The sequence below is a fragment of the Lissotriton helveticus genome, chromosome 11 (genome assembly GCF_964261635.1).
Source record: "Lissotriton helveticus chromosome 11, aLisHel1.1, whole genome shotgun sequence".
Lineage (NCBI taxonomy): Eukaryota > Metazoa > Chordata > Amphibia > Caudata > Salamandridae > Lissotriton > Lissotriton helveticus.
In genome coordinates this window covers 349,214,425-349,234,324 of record NC_136072.1, presented here as the reverse complement: position 1 = coordinate 349,234,324, position 19,900 = coordinate 349,214,425, and the positions used below count along the sequence as shown (strand labels likewise).

The 19,900-nt window shown below is 46.5% G+C and overlaps 1 protein-coding gene across 2 annotated transcripts in view; it reads left to right on the top strand.

Moving 5' to 3' along the window:
• LOC144791089 (serotransferrin-A-like) overlaps positions 1-19,900 on the top strand; it is a 302,511-nt gene that overhangs the window by 212,156 nt on the left and 70,455 nt on the right. For both annotated transcript variants that reach the window (XM_078665746.1, XM_078665745.1), the window contains exon 13: positions 3,726-3,876. In XM_078665746.1, coding sequence (XP_078521872.1) covers positions 3,726-3,876 — 151 coding nt within the window. The remainder of the gene's footprint in view (positions 1-3,725; positions 3,877-19,900) is intronic.

Here is a 19,900-nt window from a genome sequence, read left to right as displayed (position 1 = left end):
CCAAGGAAGAAACAACTGAAGAGACTGAAGGATAGGACTGACCTCTGCTGTGTGATCTGGGGCTGGCCTGCAGTTTGCGGTTTCAACCAAGGAAAGGCTAAAGGGACTTTGCTGTGTGCTGTGTCCCCCTGCTTGAAGGACTTTTCTGTGTGCTGTGTCCTGAAATAACTATCCTAAAGGGCCTGAGGTGAGCTGGCTCCCTGTTCAGAAACACAGGAACACAAAAGTTTCCAGGAGAGTCTGAGCAGTGCTGTGTAAGCATGCCTGTTGCAGCTTGAGACCCTCATAAGAACTGCCTGTGATCATAGGCACCTGGCGTCCAAGTGAGCCTAAGTGGCTTTGTCTGTGCGTGTGCTTTCTGCAACCTGAACCCCTTTGTGAGGATTGTCCAGTGATCGTGTGCATCTGAATCCAAGTGAGTCTTATCGACACTGTGCGTGTGTGTTGTGCACTGTGAGATCTTCGTGGGGATTTGCCTTGTTATTGTGTGCACCGGAATCCAAGTGAGTCTCATCAACGCTGTGTGCGGGTGCATTGTGCACAGTGAAACCTTCATAAGGAGTTGCCTTGTTAATGTGTGCATGGTGTAAAGTGAGTCTCAGCGGCGCTGCGCACGTGATCTTCGTGCAGCGTGAGATTTGTGTGTGGAGTGCCCAGTGATTGTGCACCCGGAGTGAAGAAAGACTTAGCGACGGTGTGTGCATGTGCTTTGTGGCAGCCTGAGATCTTCGTAATTGAAGTGGCCCGGACCGGCAGTCCGGGAGGAGCTGCGTTGCCAGACCGAGCCACCGTTGCCATTTCACAAAGCTGCATTGGATGCCCAGCCACTGGACGGAGAGAGGAGAGTGAGTTCGCGCCCCACAGGTAACGTGTGTCAAATCCTGGGGCGGAGCGCGGGCTCGGAGGGAGACGCTCTCAGCCTCTCTCTCGTGTTGGCAGCGTGAGCCTCTGCTTCGGCTCGTATCGCAGCCCGTATTGCCAAGGGAGTGGGGGTACAGGGGCCGGATTGCAAAGCTGAACTTTGGGATTACATCGTGCTGTGTTAGGGGCAACTGTGAGAGGCTGATTGCAGGTCAGACGGAGAGGCAGAGAAACCGCCTAAGGCCCAGTGATCGGGCCTGAGTGTATTACGCATTATTCTATTTCTGCGGAACGGAGTACCTGACTGTCGTATTACACAATGCATTCTTTCTGCAAAATGGAGTACCTGATTAGAGTATTACCCATTGCATTTTCCAGCATAATGAACTACCTGATTAGTGTATGACGCATGGCATTTTATCTGCATAACGAACTACCTGATTTTCATATGATGTATTGCCTTGTTTATGCATAACGAACGACCCGATTAATGTATTGTGCATTGCATTATTCCTACATAACGAATACCTGATTAGTGTATACGCATTGCCTTATTTTTTTTCTTTCTTCCTTTTCTTTCTTTATTTCGGCCTGACAAGGCCATAAAAGCACAAATAAAAACATATAAGATACAATTCAGATAATGTCACATTGTCCAAAGTTGATGAACATACACTAGTCTAAAATTTCCCAAGAAATAAACGAAAGAATTATAAATATATAAAAATAAAGATGTATATTTATAGCTCATTAGTTGAACAAAGATGGGGGTGCACCACTTTACAAAGTCCAGTAGACCAGAAATGTATGAAAAAAGTCACTTCTTTTTAGATCAGAATATTTCAAAATGTAAATCCAGTAGAAATAGGATAACAGCCAACGCGTTTCGCTCCCACATTGGGAGCTTCCTCAGGACACAAAAATATATCTGCACTCCGTCAGTTTCAGAAAATATGTTGATACGTCAATTAGAATCCCTATTTTGGTCCTAGGCAACGAGATCAGTAGTATTAACACCTGTCGTAATCCAAGGCTCCTTGGAGTATATCAGCGACCCATAAAGAAGTGACTTTTTTCATACATTTCTGGTCTACTGGACTATTTGCTGATCTAGATGCACAGTTACGCTCCTCAACAGCTGGCGAAGGGGTTGTCTGCACGACTGCTGGAACCATTTATCGGAAATGGTGTGAGGTGCGGCATCAAGGGCCCGCTGTTGTTCACTATATTTAGAGCTCATTGCCTTATTTTTGCAGAACAACATATCTGGTGGTTGTATTATGCATTGAATTATTTTACATTGCAGAGTGACTGATTGCTACGTTACGCATTACAGTATTTTAACATTGCAAAAGTGCCTGATTCTAGCATTATGAACTGTATGACATGATATTAGGAGTAAAGGAGAATGTTTAGAAGTGCTTATTGACATCGCCAGAACTTACAAGGGCTGGCTGGCCTAACAACCTGCCAGGAGAAATATTACAAAACCTCATATGTTGGTTTTACATTGTATGGTCTTATCATATATCTTTTTACATAAAGTTTATACTCGTTTTATAAAACTTGTGTGGAGTCTATTTGTGGTGTCATCACTGAATTATTGTGAGCGTGGTTGCAAATACTTTACACATTTGCCTTGAAGATAAGCCTGGCTGCTTGTGCCAGGCTACCGAGGGGGTGAGCGGGGCTATCTAAGAAGGTGACCTTCCTTTCCCTGACGTTGGAAAGCGGGTCCCTACTTGGCCTAAGGTACCTACCTCACCCAACCAGGGATCCCGGGTCTAACAATGGGGAATCGCTACCTGCAGATCGCGCTGGTGCACATGTAGTGATAGCACGATCATTATTACAGAAGGGGCTGCAAATGTCTCTGCAGCCCCTTCTCTATTACAAACATGCTCCGGGGATGAAGGAAGAAGGGCACTTTCTGTAATCTGGTCACTGGTTGCGATTCTTTCTGCTGACTCTATATAAAATTCCTTGTTCGTAAGTTCTGAAATGGCTTCTCTTCCCTTACCCAATTAGGCAACAAACGCGGAGTCCTTCAGTTGGTGTCACACTGCATCCAGAGGCGGTCTTCTTCACACTGAGCATATTATAATACTGAAATGTATATGTTAATTCAGCATCATAACCCTCCATTTATCTCCAGTGTGTCTCATGTCTAGAATGCATTTTTCTAGTGCTTCAGAATGCCCTGGCAATGCATAAAGACAGGTGAAAGGGTTGGAAATATAAGTGCACAGTGTAACATGGGGCTGGGGCTTCTAATCCCTCCCTGGTGGCCCCGCCCCTCTGCATCACCCCACTTAGCTGCTCCGCCTATGGCTAGTGACCCCCAGCCTGCCCCCCCTCCTCTTCAATCTGATCAACTTACCTCCCTTCCTTATGACCCTCAGTTTTCTTGCATGTTTTTGTCCCTCCTGCTCCTTGGTATACTTAGGTGAAGCTTCCCACCAAACTGTGACCGCTATATTGTATATCTCATAGTGTCTAGCAATTGTTTTTACTTTTTTATCTAGGTGACATGTTTCCTATGTGGACTTGCTCTTTTATTAATCCATTGTCTGTGCTTATACACACTCTACCTGTATTGAATTACCTTGTAAAGCGCTCTGATACTCCTGGGTCCAGCCAGCGCTATATAAAACCTCTAAAATAAAATAAATAAAATAAATGTGGGAGCTGACCTTGTAGAGAGTGTGCTTGGAGGGTAGCCAGCGCACCCCGCAGACTTAAGATGTGGATGCCTTTAAATGCAGGGCCAGAGGGATTGGTGACACCTTGAGGTGGGGCTTGTCCAGTTTTTTTCCCAATATATGCCTCAGTTAACACCTAATGCTGTCCTTTGATCTGGACAGGTGAGTTCTTTGGTGACAGCTGTGCGCCAGGAGCAGACCGTGGCTCCACACTGTGTGCCCTATGCAAGGGAACTCCTGGGATCAAACAACAAGACACGAAGTGTCAGCCGAGTGACAAGGAGCCATACAACGGGTACTCTGGTGCCTTAAGGTAAGTACCACAAGCTATCACTGGATCAGGCATGACGTACACTGGCTTTCGGACCACATTAAACATGTGCTTTCCTCTACGTTACTACCCTCCCACCTCATGAATATCCATCACTGAGTATCAGGATCCCCAAGTGAAGACACTTTTTTTGACACTGTCTGAACTGACCTACAAATAAAATTCACATGCGAAAGTCCTTTCTATCACGATAGTTATCTTTTTACTCTACTGGAGCGTTTTTCATCTTTATTTTATTTTATGTTGTGCTGGGTTTGAAAAAAATTCTCCCAGGTTCATGCAGGGGGATTATGACACCACGAAAGAAGATTTACAATCACTTGCCATTCACTGTTTTCATTTTATTTGATTTAGTACTTTTCTAAGTCGCGCTGCTCTCCAAAAAGGAAGTCTGTGCTAGTAACACAGTGTGGCGAGTCTGATTAAAAGAACCAGTTTCTCAAGATATCGCAAAACATTTTTTGCTGTTTTGTAAGCATCAAAGAAGGCGGCACAGTGTTAGAAAATGTATGGACTAAATAAGCAACGTTCCTGACGCCAATACAGACACTGTATGCCTTTCCTTGCTAGAAAAACAAAAATGAGACATGACTGCTCTGCAGCCAAAGTCTCATGCGATTTGTCTGGCCAGTTATGCCGACTGAAACATCGATATAAAAGGGGGTGGTGATGGACGGAGCATCTGAATCAATCAAACACTCACACCCAGTCAAAAGATCTGGGTTTAATCCATCACCATTCTTTAGCCCACTCTGCCACCCCAGTTCAGACATGGCTATATGCAAATCAGTCTGACCCTGTGCCTCATGGGAACAGTCCAGCCCGAACTGCCAAGCCATGTCTTCCCTGGACCGGAAACAAGCTTCCGAAGATGGCTTGGCAGTTCGGGCTGGACTGTTCCCATGAGGCACAGGGTCAGACTGATTTGCATATAGCCATGTCTGAACTGGGGTGGCAGAGTGGGCTAAAGAACGGTGATGGATTAAACCCAGATCTTTTGACTGCGTGTGAGTGTTTGATTGATTCAGATGCTCCGTCCATCACCACCCCCTTTTGTACCGCTTTTGGCCGCCATAAGTGTGGCAGGGTGTGCTCAGACGTGAGTCCCTTGCTCACTTTGCCACTGGATTCAAGCAAGCCGGGCTGAAGACGGCTGGAATGCCAGAAACCGGTCCTCAGAAGCTTGTTTCCGGTCCAGGGAAGACATGGCTTGGCAGTTCGGGCTGGACTGTTCCCATGAGGCACAGGGTCAGACTGATTTGCATATAGCCATGTCTGAACTGGGGTGGCAGAGTGGGCTAAAGAACGGTGATGGATTAAACCCAGATCTTTTGACTGGGTGTGAGTGTTTGATTGATTCAGATGCTCCGTCCATCACCACCCCCTTTTGTACGACTGAAACATCGAGTCAACTTTTTCTACACAAGGAAAAACCAAAAGTGAAAAACCTAACAACTAAGATCATGCATACTGAAATTAATGCGTGAAATCATGCATTAGTGTTGCTCCACCAGACTCATAATAGGGACTTGATGGCACTTTTTCCCTAATATGCCAATTTTAAAGCGCTTCTGACACACCAGGAGTGGTGTTAAATCCCCTAAGATGTCGTTGCTTCTGAAGTGGAGCTATACAAAAATAAGAAGATTTAAAGGAATTACAGAAAGCATCTAATGATTAGAAGTCAGTCAATTAATCAAGTATCATATAATAGCATGATGATCAGAATAAAAATGCAAATAGTCAAATGGAAGAACAAAATATAGTTCAGTTAAAATAAATTAGTGCAACCTCCTAAATATCAGGGGAGGGTGAGACCACAAACCTTAGAAATGGGCTTCTTCTATAATGCAAAATGCAATTAAAACAATGATGAACACAATTATATTAGAATTGTACGAATTGGAGCAATCAGGTTAAAGGAAGAACGATCCAGTTTCTGAAATCACATTATTCATCACTATCACATAGATTCATATATTACAATTCCTACCCCTGGTGATTTTCAGGCACCTTACAAATATAACTACCTAGTATACACAGTCAAGTTCTCATGAAAATTACACCGTTGTCCCCATAGGTGAGGATCTGGCAACATTCACTCTCAATAATAGAACAGTGTGGTACAGAACTCTAAAGATAAGAACCAGTGAAAGCGATATTACATGTCAAAACATTGTTTACCAGATGCACTGAAATATGGCAGCATGCAGAGTTGCCATTTTGAATTTGAGGACTACATTGAGTAATGATAGCATAAGCATAGTTTCCCCTACATAAAGCCTTCATTTCAACAAGTTGATTTTGCTTTTATCGTGTTATTGCAGTTGTACATTTAATTATAATACCCTGCATCAGTCCTACGTGTTCAATTATTTTATTATTTAAAATAAGTCATTACTTTTTCAAAAGTCCGCATGTCTGCTGACATTTTTCAATCTGTTCACAATATTACCAAGATGTTGAAAATGGTGATAGAGAAGAAAGTCGAAACTACATGTTACATGGATAGCAATCTGTTTATATTTCACTAACCTCCTCTAAGTAATAAAGTATCCTTTATATTGTCGTAAAATACTTTCTTTGCTCTCTATCTAGTCAAATCCACCAGAAGGGACTGGTCTAAAATACATGTTCTATTTATATGTTAATGTATGTTAAACTATACATCCATCTATCATAGGGAGCCTCTCATGAGCTACCAGTATTTTTATAGTATATGATTGACTCTATTCTTCCGTACATGAAATATATTTACTGGCCTTGGTAAGCCTAAAACAAAGTTGAAAAAACATGTACTATTTTGATGACAAGTGAATTTGCTACATATTAAAACGAATCAATACCTAATATCTCTACAAAACTTATATCAGGATAACTGTAAATGTCACGCCAGAGTTCCCATTCCTCACAGTTGCAACTTATGAATTTTGTCTCCTCCAATCAACACCTCATATTGAAATGATATGTCAGTCTACATCCTTTTAATTCTGAGCCAGAGTCTCGGAAACACCTTCTTAAAACATCACATCACACATTCTTAATTTAAGTTTGTTGTCTCATCACATCACTTTGGAAATTCAATGCAGATGTTCTATTAGCACTGTGTCCAGTAACCACCTATTCTAGAATTTATTTTAAACTGCTCAACCAAACATATCACAAAGTTTAGGAACAATGACTTTTGCAAAACTGCAACAAGCAGACACCTGTCACTGCTCCTAAGGTGTAAACTCTACAAATACCTTACTTACATTTTTGCGCACACGGCAAAGTGAACATGGATGACCTTCGGTGTACGTCCTGTATATTTTCTATGATATATAACTCAAGAAACTGCCCATTGCATCTGTGTCGTGACTGAATATATGAAGTAAACAAAAAGTTTAAGCTTCAGAACTACTCTCAAAGTACATATAAGATAAAACAATTTATGAATTAATATACTAAATATGTAGTGTATTTCAGTGGCGTAACGAAACTTGAGGGGGTCCCCCCTGCAAGATACCTGGAGGGGCCCCTCCAGACTCAATCAAGAGCTCTCCAGCCAGGGTATTGAGCTGAGGGGTCCCTTGGTGCTTGCCCCCGACCCCACACTGCATGTGCTGCGGGTGCCTATGTTACACCACAGGCCTGGTGCTCCAGCTGCCTTCACCTTTACAGTCGCTGCACCTTGGTCTCTGCCCTTGGAGCCAGACATGGCCTCATTCAACTAGCCCTTAGTTACCTTGTCTCTACTTGTGACACTATACTTCCTGCAGGAACCCAGGGATTTTGCAGACACGATGCAGGCCCTTCACGGCTGTTTTCTTACACTCTAAGCTACGTTTGATTTGGATGGAGAGGCCACCCCTGAAATATTGCTGGGACGTCGAAGACGTTTACATTTCCGCAAAGTGGAGCACTCATACCGGAATGAGGAAGGGAGGGCCTTAATTTATAATTTTCTGTTCTATGCTTTGAGCTTATTGCCTCATTTGAACCAAGCTCGTCTGCTTGCCAATTCCTACAGTCATGACCTTTCCATGTCCTCTCTTCTCACTTCTGATGATGCTTTGCTTTGGCACAAAGTTTAGGGCGTTAGGTGGGGCAAATTCTCCACCCACAATTGAAAGTGAGCCCATAGTCAGTCAAACACTGTTTCTGTAAGAACATTTTGTCTATCCCTTAATAGTGCAGATTTGAGTTCGAAGGCTACTTTGGAAAACGTTTGATATCGACTAGTAGTATCAGCACATCAGCAGAATCAATAAGCCTCCCAGTAAATGATCCCAGAACCATTTAGTAACATCAGAAAGTATGTTATCATTAAAATAGGAACAAAACAACAAACACTGAATCCGTCACTGCACAGTTATAGTATAGCAAAGTACTATTCCCATTCCACGTGAACAGTCCATTAATTCCTGCACAGTGCTCACAAGTAGCCCTGGAGACTTCTTCCCACTCCATTAGCACAGCATACCTCCCAGCTCCAGTCAACCTCTTGCCTTCAAGCAGAGTAGAGGGGCTGGATGAGAGTCAGTCACCTTGTGCAGTCAAGCACCGTCCAGGTCCCAAACTTCACAGAGATCTTGGGACGGTGTCTCTGGCTTGACCAAGGGCAAATTAGCAGAATAAGACTTGGATTCATGCTTGATTACCAATATTAAGTGCCCAAACGTGCAAGCAGGAGCAAACTAAAGAAGACACAAATTCACAATAACTTGTGACTAACTACAGCTATCTTGTCAGGGAAAACAGGGGTCCCCAGGCACAGCTCAGGATTTTGTAAAAAACAAAATAAAAAAATAAAAAGACTTTTCACTTCAATGTAAGCAGATTTCAGAAAGCGGTGTATAAGGGAGCCATAGGTTGATAAAAAAAAATAGGTGGTAGAGCATAAAAAGTGCCTATAATCAGATTCCCTCTATGCAGAAAAGTAGAACAAGCATAGGTTTCTACTGCTACTAGTTGTCTCCAACTCACCTGAAGCCTGCAGCTTCAGTGGCTGGCACAGCCGGCTGCAGAAGACGACAATAACCAGCAATTATAAATTATGATCTCACTTTCTCAGTGGCTGGCACCCACCGGCCGCCTTACGTGCAGTTTACACTGCGCATGACAATACAGGCCCAGCCCTGCCCCACCGAATGCCTCACCCCAAAGCTGAAAACCATGCAGCTGCATGCCGTGCACCATGCAGCACGTACGCATCTTCTAATTCGCGAGGCGGCAGACGTTACTTTAACACTACGTTCCAGGCGGACCCTGCTGTCAGTTTTTCAAATACATTAGATGGAAAAGCAGTTGAGAAAAAGAAGCACTTCTACTCTCTCTCTGTAGCATAATGAATAGGATAATGTATCTTCAGCTGTACATTCTAAAGATTCAACAAGACCAAAAGAATTTTCATGACTATATAGAGGCATGAGGACAAAAGACTCAGTTCCTTTATAAGGGCATTGAACTCCAATGGTGATGTTGATATACTATTATGTTGTTCCTTTTAAAAAGTGTGAAAATGGAAACTCGTGTAATATCTACATTTTTAAAATATAATGGTAATATAATTATATGGCTAATGTCATTTGCAGGCCTAGAGTAGCATTATGCCAGAGGAAAACTTTGCTAGTAGCTTATAAGAAGTTATTTTAAGCAGTGGAGACTTATTTTTATTTACCGATTTGCCATAACATCAAAACATACACTTAATAATAAATAAAAATGACATAAATACAATGGTCCCCCACTGACGGATTGTTCAAGAGAAGAAGATAGTGAAACCACCCTTTTTCAGCATTCCAGAATACAACCCGTAGAAATGAGGTTACAGCATAGGCATTAGCATTGAGGAGGGAGAAAGAGTGCATTATACCAAGTCCCTGTGAGTCTTAATATTTGTTGCAGTGAGTGAATCAAATGCAGAGACGGTTTCTTGCTTCCATTGATCTGGATTAGAGGGTGATTACAAGTTCACCGTAATTACAATGCTTTGTAGTACATTTGCAGACTTGGAACGTTTCGGCCGGAGACTCCCAGCTGCTGAAAGCAGGCAAAATATCCAGGATCATTTCTCAACGGAGGATCAGGAATCTATCTGTAATACCTGTTAACACCATCCCTGGACTAACCAGTAGTGATAGTATCAGCAAATCCAAAGGCCGGAGGCAGGGGACGGGGTGCAGGCCGAGCAACGGTAGACCCCCAAAATGTAATATAAGATATTTACTAGCTGGATAAAGAGCATTTGATTTGCCAATCTTTGTTTTGGTATTTATGTGTAAACGGTCCCACTTAAACTCAAAGTTCATATTAAGATGATAAACCTTGATTTTTCGTATGACAAAAAATGACTCCAATGCAGTTTGTTTGTGATATTACATGTCAGAATTTCGACCCTTGACCCTTCTTGTGTCAGGGACCCCACAAGCCTTACCGTCTGCCTGTAGAGTAGTCTTGCAGGGATGATATGAATAACCTCCACCGTCTCCCACCTGCTCCCTTGTCCTACCTTAATAGTAACAGACCGGGGCTTGTGGAAAATCAGTGGAAGGAATCCTGGTAGGAATGTGCCATGAAGGTATGGTGAAACAATAATGGATCCCCCTGGGTGATTGTTGTCTTCCTGCCTTGGAACCTAGGGGAATAACCAACAATCAATCACCAGCTGCGCTACTCAGTACACACACTCATTCCCATGCATTCACTAATATAGGCAGGCATACAGAAATGATAGTCACCTGAAGGAAGTGAAGATTCCAGGGTAAGCAGGATAATAAGGGAGTACTAGCCTGCAATATGGTGTGGTTGCTCCTAGCTGCAGTGTAGGAAGAAAGGAACAATGCGCTCCATGCTTGGCACCAGGAAATAAAGGAAAGGAAGGCTTGGCGAAGCGTTCCTGCGCCCACCACGATGATAAGGGGAGGAAGCAACAAGCACCAGTGTTACCACCAGGGGGAACAAGGTACAGAATGGTGTTGCGTTCCTGCGCTCACCGTGATAGTACCAAACTGGGCAAAGGAAAGGTGAAGCGCTCATGCGCTCACTCTGATAGCAAAAAAATAAGGCAATGTATGGTGTTGCGCTCCTGCGCTCACCGTAAGGAAACAAAATGAGGCAATGTATGGTGTTGCGCTCCTGCGCTCACCATAAGGAAACAAAATGAGGCAAGGTACGGTGCTGCGCTCCAGCGCTAACTGTGATAATGAGCACAGCAAGGTACGGTGTTGCGCTCCAGCGCTCACCGTGATAACTGGGAACAAGAAAGAACGGTAACACGCTCCAGCGCTTACCGTGTGGACGAGCTCCTCCACGTTCGACGCGAAATCAGAAGCACCGGCGTCAAGGAAGTTGTCTGGTTTGGTTGACGTTACCCTGAAGTGGTCATGTGGTGACCGCCAGACCGCCAACCTGACACATTCACTCCTCGCTATGTTCAAGGATGTGACACTTAGGCAGGTCACTCCCCACGCCACACAGCACCACCTGTGTGCCCTGCTCGCTAGCCGCAGCTGCTGCTGCTAAGGAGAGTTCGAGGCCCTCCTCAACCTGCAGGCTCCCACCTGCGCCTCATCCCTCTTGGCCAGTGGTAGGCCATAGGTTTGTCTTCTGCTGTTATTGTAGTGCTTCTGTACTATTTGTCTATTTGTCTCTTGTTCCCTGTTTATTTTATGTGCCCTTTTGCCTCCTGTTTTCTCGCGCCGTCCCTGCCCCCGTTTTCGCTGTTATTGTAGTGCTCTGTATTATTTGTCTATTTGTCTCTTCTTCCCTGTTAATTTTCTGTGCCCTTTTGCCTTCTGTTTCCTTTAGCTGTTCCTGCCCCGTTTTTCCCACCGCTGCGTCCCCTGCAGCCCGCCCCCTGCTCACCCATTCATCCACCCCCTCCTCCCAGCTGCCTCCTCCCTCCCAACTCCTGTTCATAGGGCGGCCGCTGCGCGGACCCACGTAGAGGGCGCGCCGCTTCGGTGTGTGCCTAAGGCAAGCCCGTCTGCACCTGTCAGCGACTGGACCGCACCCCACGAACGCCACAACACCCGCCTCCGTTACGATGCCAGCACCCTCCACACACTTAACACCGGACAACCACACAACTGCTTTCTGGCCACCCCAAAGCACACCCAAGGACCCTTCTCCTGCTGGAACTGCACCTTCACCAGCATCCAATCTGCAGACTCACCCACCATGAAAGAACATAACCCTCTCTGATGCATTCTTCTCAACACCCGCTCCGCCCGCAAACACGCCATCGAACTCTGGGACCTACTCCACTCAACCTTCCCAGACGTCGCCTTCCTGATGGAGACCTGGCTGAACCCCTCCTCGGCACCTGATATTCCCATAGCCATCCCAGACGGCTACAAGATTACCCGCAGGGACCACACCGAAGGAGTAAGAGGAGGAATCGCCATCGTCCACATGAATACTCTCAGAATCTCGACCAACACAGACGACACCCTCAGCACTGCTGAGCACATGCACTTTCAGATCCACACCGACCCCAACACCACCCTTGGAGGAACCCTCGTCTACAGACCCTAAGGACCCCGACCACAGTTCAGCGACCCCATCACCATCTTCGTCAGTACACATGCCCTCGCCTCCTTAACCTACATCCTTCTCGGGGACCTGAACTACCACCTCGAGAACAACAATGACTGCAACTCCACCACCCTGATTGACAACCTCGCCAACCTCGTCACTACACCCACCCACTCCGCCAGCCACACGCTTGACCCCCATCTTCTCCGCAAGCTCCTACTTCTCCTTCAACCACACCACGAACCCCACTGAACCAACCATCGCTGCATCCACTTCATCCTCCGGAAGCCCACCACTCACCACCACACCCAACAGATCTCCCACCACTGCTGGAGCAAAGTCACCGAAGATCAGCTAACCGCCACCCTCGCCCGGAAACCACCTGCCGACCCCACCGACCCCGACTCTTCCGCCCGCTACCTCAGACAATGGATAGACAACTGCACCAACACCCTCGCCCGGATCAAGAAACCCTCCAACAGACACACCAGCAAAAAAGCCAGCTGGTTCACTGAAGACCTCCAGGCCTCCAAGCAAACCTGCCGAAAGCTAAAGAAGAAATGGCACCATGAACAGACATCAGACAGCTACGCAGCCCACAAGAACGCCACCCGCAGACACCATCACCTCATCAGATCCGCCAAAAGGGCCTCCTTCAAAGACCGCCTAGACAACAACGCACACAACAGCAAAGAGCTCTTCAACATCTTGAAGGAACTCTCCAACACCAACAACATCCCACCTTCGCAAGACCTGTGTGACTCCCTACTCCACCTTCTTCCATCACAAGATCGCAGACATCCCTGACAGCTTCAATGCCACGACCATCCCAACAACCACAGAGACCTCTGTCCCCACGGCTAACATCCGCACCAACCCCCTGCTCTCCAGGACCAACATAACCGACGATGACACTATCAAAATCATGAACACCATCCACTCAGGATCTCCGTCTGACCCATGCCCACACCACATCTTCAACAAAGCCAGCACCCCATTGCACCCTATCTTCAGAAAGCTATCAACATCTCCCTCGAGACAGCAACCTTCCCAGAGGACGGGAAGCATGCTGAGATCAACACCTTACGCAAAAAAAACAAGGCTGGCAAAGGTCATCGAGAAGACCGTCAACAGACAACTGACCCGCTACCTCGAGGAGAACTGCATCCTGGACCCATCCCAGTCCAGGTTCCGCAGCAACCACAGCACCTGAAAATGCCCTCATCGCCGCCACTGATGACATCAGGGCCCTGCTGCACGATGGGGAAACTGCGTCCTCATCCTCCTGGACCTGTTAGCCGCCTTTGACACTGTCTGCCACCGCACCCTATGCACACGCCTCCACAACACTGGGATCCAAGACAAGGCTCTAGACTGGACCACCTCCTTCCTCTCCTGCAGAACCCAGAGCGTCGGCCTCCCCCCTTTCCTTTCCGAAGCCACCGAGATAATCTGCGGCGTACCCCAGGGCTCAGCCCGACATAGTTTAAGATCTACATGGCACCGCTCACCCACGTCGCCCGACTGCACGACCTCAACATCATCTCCTACGCCGATGACACCCAGCTGATCCTCTCCCTCGCCAAGGACCCCCTCACCGCCATAACAAACCTCCACGAAGGAATGAAAGCCGTTGCCAAGTGTATGAAGAACAGCTGACTGAAGCCAAACTCGGACAAGACGGAAGTCCTCATCTTCGGCTCCACCCCCTTGGCCCAGGACGACTCCTGGTGGCCGACCGCACTGGGAACAGCTCCAACACCCACCGACCATGCACGCAACCTAGGGTTCATCCTCTACCCAACTCTCTCCATGACAAAGCAGGTCAACGGCGTCTCATCCTCCTGCTTCAACACTCTCCACATGCTCTGCAAGATCTACAGGTGGATCCCCACCGAAACAAGAAGAACGGTCACCCAGGCCCTCATCAGCAGCAGGCTGGACTACGGAAACGCCGTCTATGCTGACCCTGGGTGAAGTATTACTCTATGCTCACGTAGTTTGCGAAGCTTGCACTACTTTCCAGTATGCAAATTGCATGTAGCACAGTGCAAACATGCGTAGCGTAGCGGTCATTTTTTTGCTTGCTCACGGTCCTCAACGTCAAGTTGGCGACCGCGAACCAGCAAAATGACATCCCGGCGAGACTTTTTCCTCGTTCGCGATCAGCAACATCAAGTTGCTGATCGCGAGCGTGGAAAATAAACCTCCCGGCGAGATTCTCAATGCGGGGAGGTCAGGTTCTCATTGCGAGTGGTCACGTATGCTCGCGATGAGAAACTATCAGTCCGTGTTGAGAAAGCTGCCGCTCGAGTATAAATCTACTCGAGCGACGGAAAACGACCGTTTGCACTGATTGCACAGTGCGGACAAGCATCCGGCACTGTGCAATCAGTGCGAACATCATTTTACACAGTGCACTACGCAGTTCCGTAGCTACGTGTAGCTCATGTAGTGCAAAGTGCACTATGCGTAGCTACTACGCAAACTACGCCCAGGTTTACTCTACGCAGGAGCCTCGGCCTAATTCCTGAAACGACTTCAACGCATCCAAAATGCTTCTGCACGCCTTATCCTAGACATCCCTTGCCGCAGCCACATCACACCCCACCTGAAAGGCCCACACTGGCTTCCCGTCAACAAGAGTATCACCTTCAAGCTCCTCATCAATGCACACAAGGCACTCCACAACACCGGACCAGCATACCTCAACAGACGACTCAGCTTCTACACCCCCAACCGCCAGCTCCGCTCCACTGACCTCGTCCTCGTCACAGTCCCCCGCATCCGAAAAGTGACCTCCGGCGGTAGATCGTTCTCCCACCTCACCACCAAGACCTGGAACACCCTACCCATCATCCTACGGCAGACCCAGGAGCTGCTTACCTTCAGAAGACACCTCAAGACCTGGCCATTCAAGCAGTAGCAGCATCCCCCTCCCCCCAGCTCCTTGAGACCCTCACGGGTAAGTAGTGCACTTTACAAATGTTCTGATTGATTGATTGAATGTCAAGTGTTCCCTTAACAAAAATTCTGCATTCGCCCTTCATGCGTGGAAAAAGGTATTCCCTGAATTTTGTTGATAGTTCAAAACATTTGTTGCATCATCAAAACACACATAAAAAACCTTACAATTCCTCTACGAGCAGTCAACAAATAGAACAATTAAAAATCTGAGAGCATGCAATAAAATTAATTCATGAGTTAAAAACAAGGGTAAAAAATTAGAAAGCGCATGATCCCATTAAATAATTGCCACTATACAATCAAATCTCCTAACAATATAAAACCTGCAAGCAACAACCACCAACTCAGGCAATTCACATCGGCTGAATATGTTCAAGCCCAATTTTATCTAACATTTTGCCTCTGATTACCCACGCTGTGTGGAGAAATTTTGCAACAGTTACAACCACAATCGAGGTAGTTTTACTAAGGTGTACCCTATATGCTTCTCCTCTAGTGGGTAGGCTCAAAAGCTTTTACATTGGGACAAGCCATGTCGATCTAGGTTTTGCGTAAAGTGGGCAAAAGGACAAGAGAGGCTCCTCACTTTCACGTACATTTTTTCAACAAAAACAATATTCGAAGCCCTGGTTCATTTTTCTTCAATCAGCAGTAAAAACTGCTACAGGCAGCGATCCGTACCTAAATTGAAGGTACAAAATTCGAGCAAAAACAGGGTGAATAAAATTCGGAAATTCCTTGGCCTTGCACACTGATTTTATTAAGAGGAAAGCACTTGTTAGAGTCCCCTTTGAGGCTGCGGATCAGTGGTCAGTGAGCCTAGAGGCCTTATCTTCTGTCTTCTTTTTAACTAGGGTCCTGTCCCCTCTCTTGATCAATTGTGGCTCACTTCAGAATTTGCCCAGGCAAATTCATTCCAATCCATCTTGAGTGCCTTTAACCATTTGATTTCCCCCCCACCATTGGCCGCAATAATATCCTGCACACCCTCTATTAAAAGGGAAAATTCAACAGTGCTCTAGATTCCAATCCAATACAATAGGGGTCTCAATGCTACCAATGAGGAGATCTCAGTCATCTCCAGATCCATATGAAGTGGAACAAGAGTTGTATCCTTCCCTATGCTCACCAGACTTCGAAATCAATTATTGTCTGCTATACTCAGGTGAGTTATGTTATAGAATCCCCACAATTCTGCCACATAGAGAACCACCCCCCCATGATTGGGCCTTATAAATGCCCACTACTGGATGTACGGGGGACCATTGAACCCTTTTGGCCAACTTGAGTGTAGCTCCTGTCCGTTGCTTTACAGTTAGGGTACTCTTTAGGATCTGTGGGTCCCAGGATCCAGACTCATCTAACCTGATACCAGGTACTCAAACTCCTGGACTCTTTCGAGTTACTCCACCCCCACCTTAATGACCCTATTCGGCTTTCCCTTCTTAGTATGTGTCATATATTTGGTCTTGGAGGTATTTATTTCAAGACCAAAATCGCTGGAAAACTGATTAAAGCTATCAATCAGTCTTTGCAGACCCCTCTAGGTTATGGAAAACAACTATGTGTTGTCCGTAAAGAGGAGGGCCAGTATTATTTCTCCTTCCACAGAAGGGGAATCATTCACACAGTTGGTCAAGGATGCAATGCAGTTATTAACATAAAGGAGGAAAAGGGTGGGTGCAAGTACACAGTCCTGCCTAAAACTCTTGGTTGACTGGAAATGCCTCTAATAACTCTCCTTTTGCTTCGCACCTTACTTTGGCAAAGTTCCCCTTGTGCAATAGCCTAATCAGATTTAAGAGTTTGAGTGGAGTTCTGATCCCCAGTAGCTCCTCCCACAATTTCCCTCCGAGGACCAGGTCAAATGTGGCACGCAAATGGACAAATGCCACATAGAGTTGACCCCCTGCCAGGTCTACCACCTTCCACTTAACCAAGAGGAACCGGAAGACCTGGTCAACTGCGCTGACCCTATGCCTAAATCCGGCCTGGAACCCGGTTAGATTCTGCTTTTCTTCACACCCGCCCAGTCAAGGACCTGTTTACAGAAGATATTTTGGAGGTTATCCAATAAGCTGCTTGAGAGGTAGTTAGAAGGCACACCAGGACCCCGATTCTTGAAATTAGGGACGATCTCAGCCCATTTCCAAGAAGAGGGACTTGCTCCTTCTGCCGCAATGGCATTTTGACAGCACATTGATGTAGAGTACGCAGACCCCGCAATTAGATTTACAAACGTTAGCCATGATTTTATCAAGCCCCAGAGCTTTCTCGAGTTGAGCAATGCAACTGCATGCTCAGTTTCCTAGAGGGAAAAACGTATCAAAGGATGGAGGTGGCTCTTTGCACTAGGTGCATTCTCAGACGTATGTGGTCCTTGAAGGGCAGAGTTAGGGGCATGGAGACTCCTGAAGTGCGCTACCCATTTACATGGAATAATGGACGATTCAATAAGGTTTCCAGACCTACCCTCACTTCTACTGACTAATGACTAGAATTTCTTCTGGTTGGTGTTCACAGCAGAGTCTAGCAAGTCAGCCCACACATCTTCCTCCCATGCCACTTTTGCTGCTTTTAAACTTGCCAGATAATTCGCCCTGTAGACCCTTATGGATTGAATATCCCACTTTTATATTGCTTGCAAGAGGCGTTCTTTTCCACTTCACACTGGTCATTATATCATCCCTTTGGGCACTTTGGACTGGTTAGGACACGCCTCAGCTTCGAGAATGCCATGTGGTGCTCTGCAAGGCTCACCTCATTTAGCACATATATTCTTCATTTGAGTAGCCAGTAGCTAGGGTTAAATAAAGGAGCCTAAGGTCCTCCGGAGAGGAGGCTACTGATTCCCACCATAGGTTCCACCTATTGTTTGCAGCTAAACCACTTTCTGCAAGCGTGTGACATGGGAGGGTCATGGGAACTCTCAACTTTAGTGACAAACTATTATGGTGGCTTTCCTCTCTTTCAATTACCACCATATCTGCCATCCCGCTCCACAGTCAAATGTCCAAAAGAATATGATCAATTCTGCTGCAAGAAGAGCCTCACCTAAAAGTGAGTGCAAGCAACTTATCCAGGTTGGTGTTCATAAAAGAAGGTTTCACAATGGTGGATAACTTAGGATAATTAACCTTCTTAGTGGGTGGGATTTTAGATAAATCAGATGTAACCTGGTTAGCACTCGTTGCATCCCTCATGCTCCTCATTGCAGTCTCAAGCATCCCCAAGGGCTGGTAGATGGGCTCAAGGTTTTCCTTTAATAATACAATCAGCTTATCACACCAGTCTTGATATCTTTCGAACATCCTGGGTGGGGATTCACCCTTCAGCGCTCCTGTCTTCCCTTTGGTCACAGAACAAATACTTTTAGATTTGAGAGTTGGAGTCGCACTTTTCCTCTTGTTCCCTGAGCCTTTAGGCATCCCTGGCCCAGTGGGGAACTTGGTGTGATCACTGAGTTCTCCAAACCATTCTTCTGTCTGGTCAGTTGGGAGCACGGCTCAACTCTCAAAGTGGAGCGGAGTGCTTCATTTTCCTGGGAGCACCCTGACTCTGAGCTGGTCAGAATCCTGGCCTTATGAGGTGCAGGCCCTATGTGGGAAGGAGTTAGTGAAAGTCGCTGTTCCACCAACTCAATTTTTTTATCAACTAGGCCCATTGCTCTCTTAATGAACCCATCCAGTGTGTTAACCGGTAACATTTTAGCCCCCGACACTGCTACTTTCCGCTGAACCATATCGGCCCCAGCAACTTTGAATATCAAAGAATAAAAGAGAGAATCCAGTGAGCACATCCCAGTGGCAGTACCTTTGTATTGGACAGGTCAGCAGACAACAAGTGACGCTTCCAGGTAGTTGAAAATTGAAGAGAGGTGGCCATGCCCTGCCCCTTCTTGCAATGACGGGTGCATGACAGGCCTGCCCTTGGCACGGGCCCAGCCCTGGTCCGTACTGCGTCGCCGGGCTTTCAAAAGCGCTTCATAGGCCTCGGGCAGCAACAGGCAGCAGGTATGACAAGGGGCCACCTCTAGCCTCACAGGAACCTAGGAGTCAACATTCCTTCACGGATTCCTCTCCCGTGCTGCAGGGCTTTCGAATGCGATTTATAGCACTCAGGGCATCAACAGGCATTACCTCATCATCACTCTCTTGCTTCCATTCCTTACGTAGTCGAGGCAACCCTGCCTCACCAGACACCCATAACACGTGATTTTATCACGCGGGGCAATAAGTAGCCCCTACCCCCCTCAAACCTCCTCTTTTACTTTTGTCTCACCTGTTGAGACGCGTATACCACGCGCTGGCCGTTTGCGGTGATGCCGTCTTGTTTCTTCGACTGCATTTCTTCTTGCTTCTTTGCTGGATGGATTCCTTCATGGTTGAGGGCTCCGGGTGGATCTTCTCCCGTGATTTTTTCTGCCTGCGAGGACTGGCGATGCGCCCCTGGGCAGCGGTGTGCCTTCCCTCACCGTGTCTGGGGTTTGCATTGTTCCCTTGGCGGTGGAGTGGGCAGG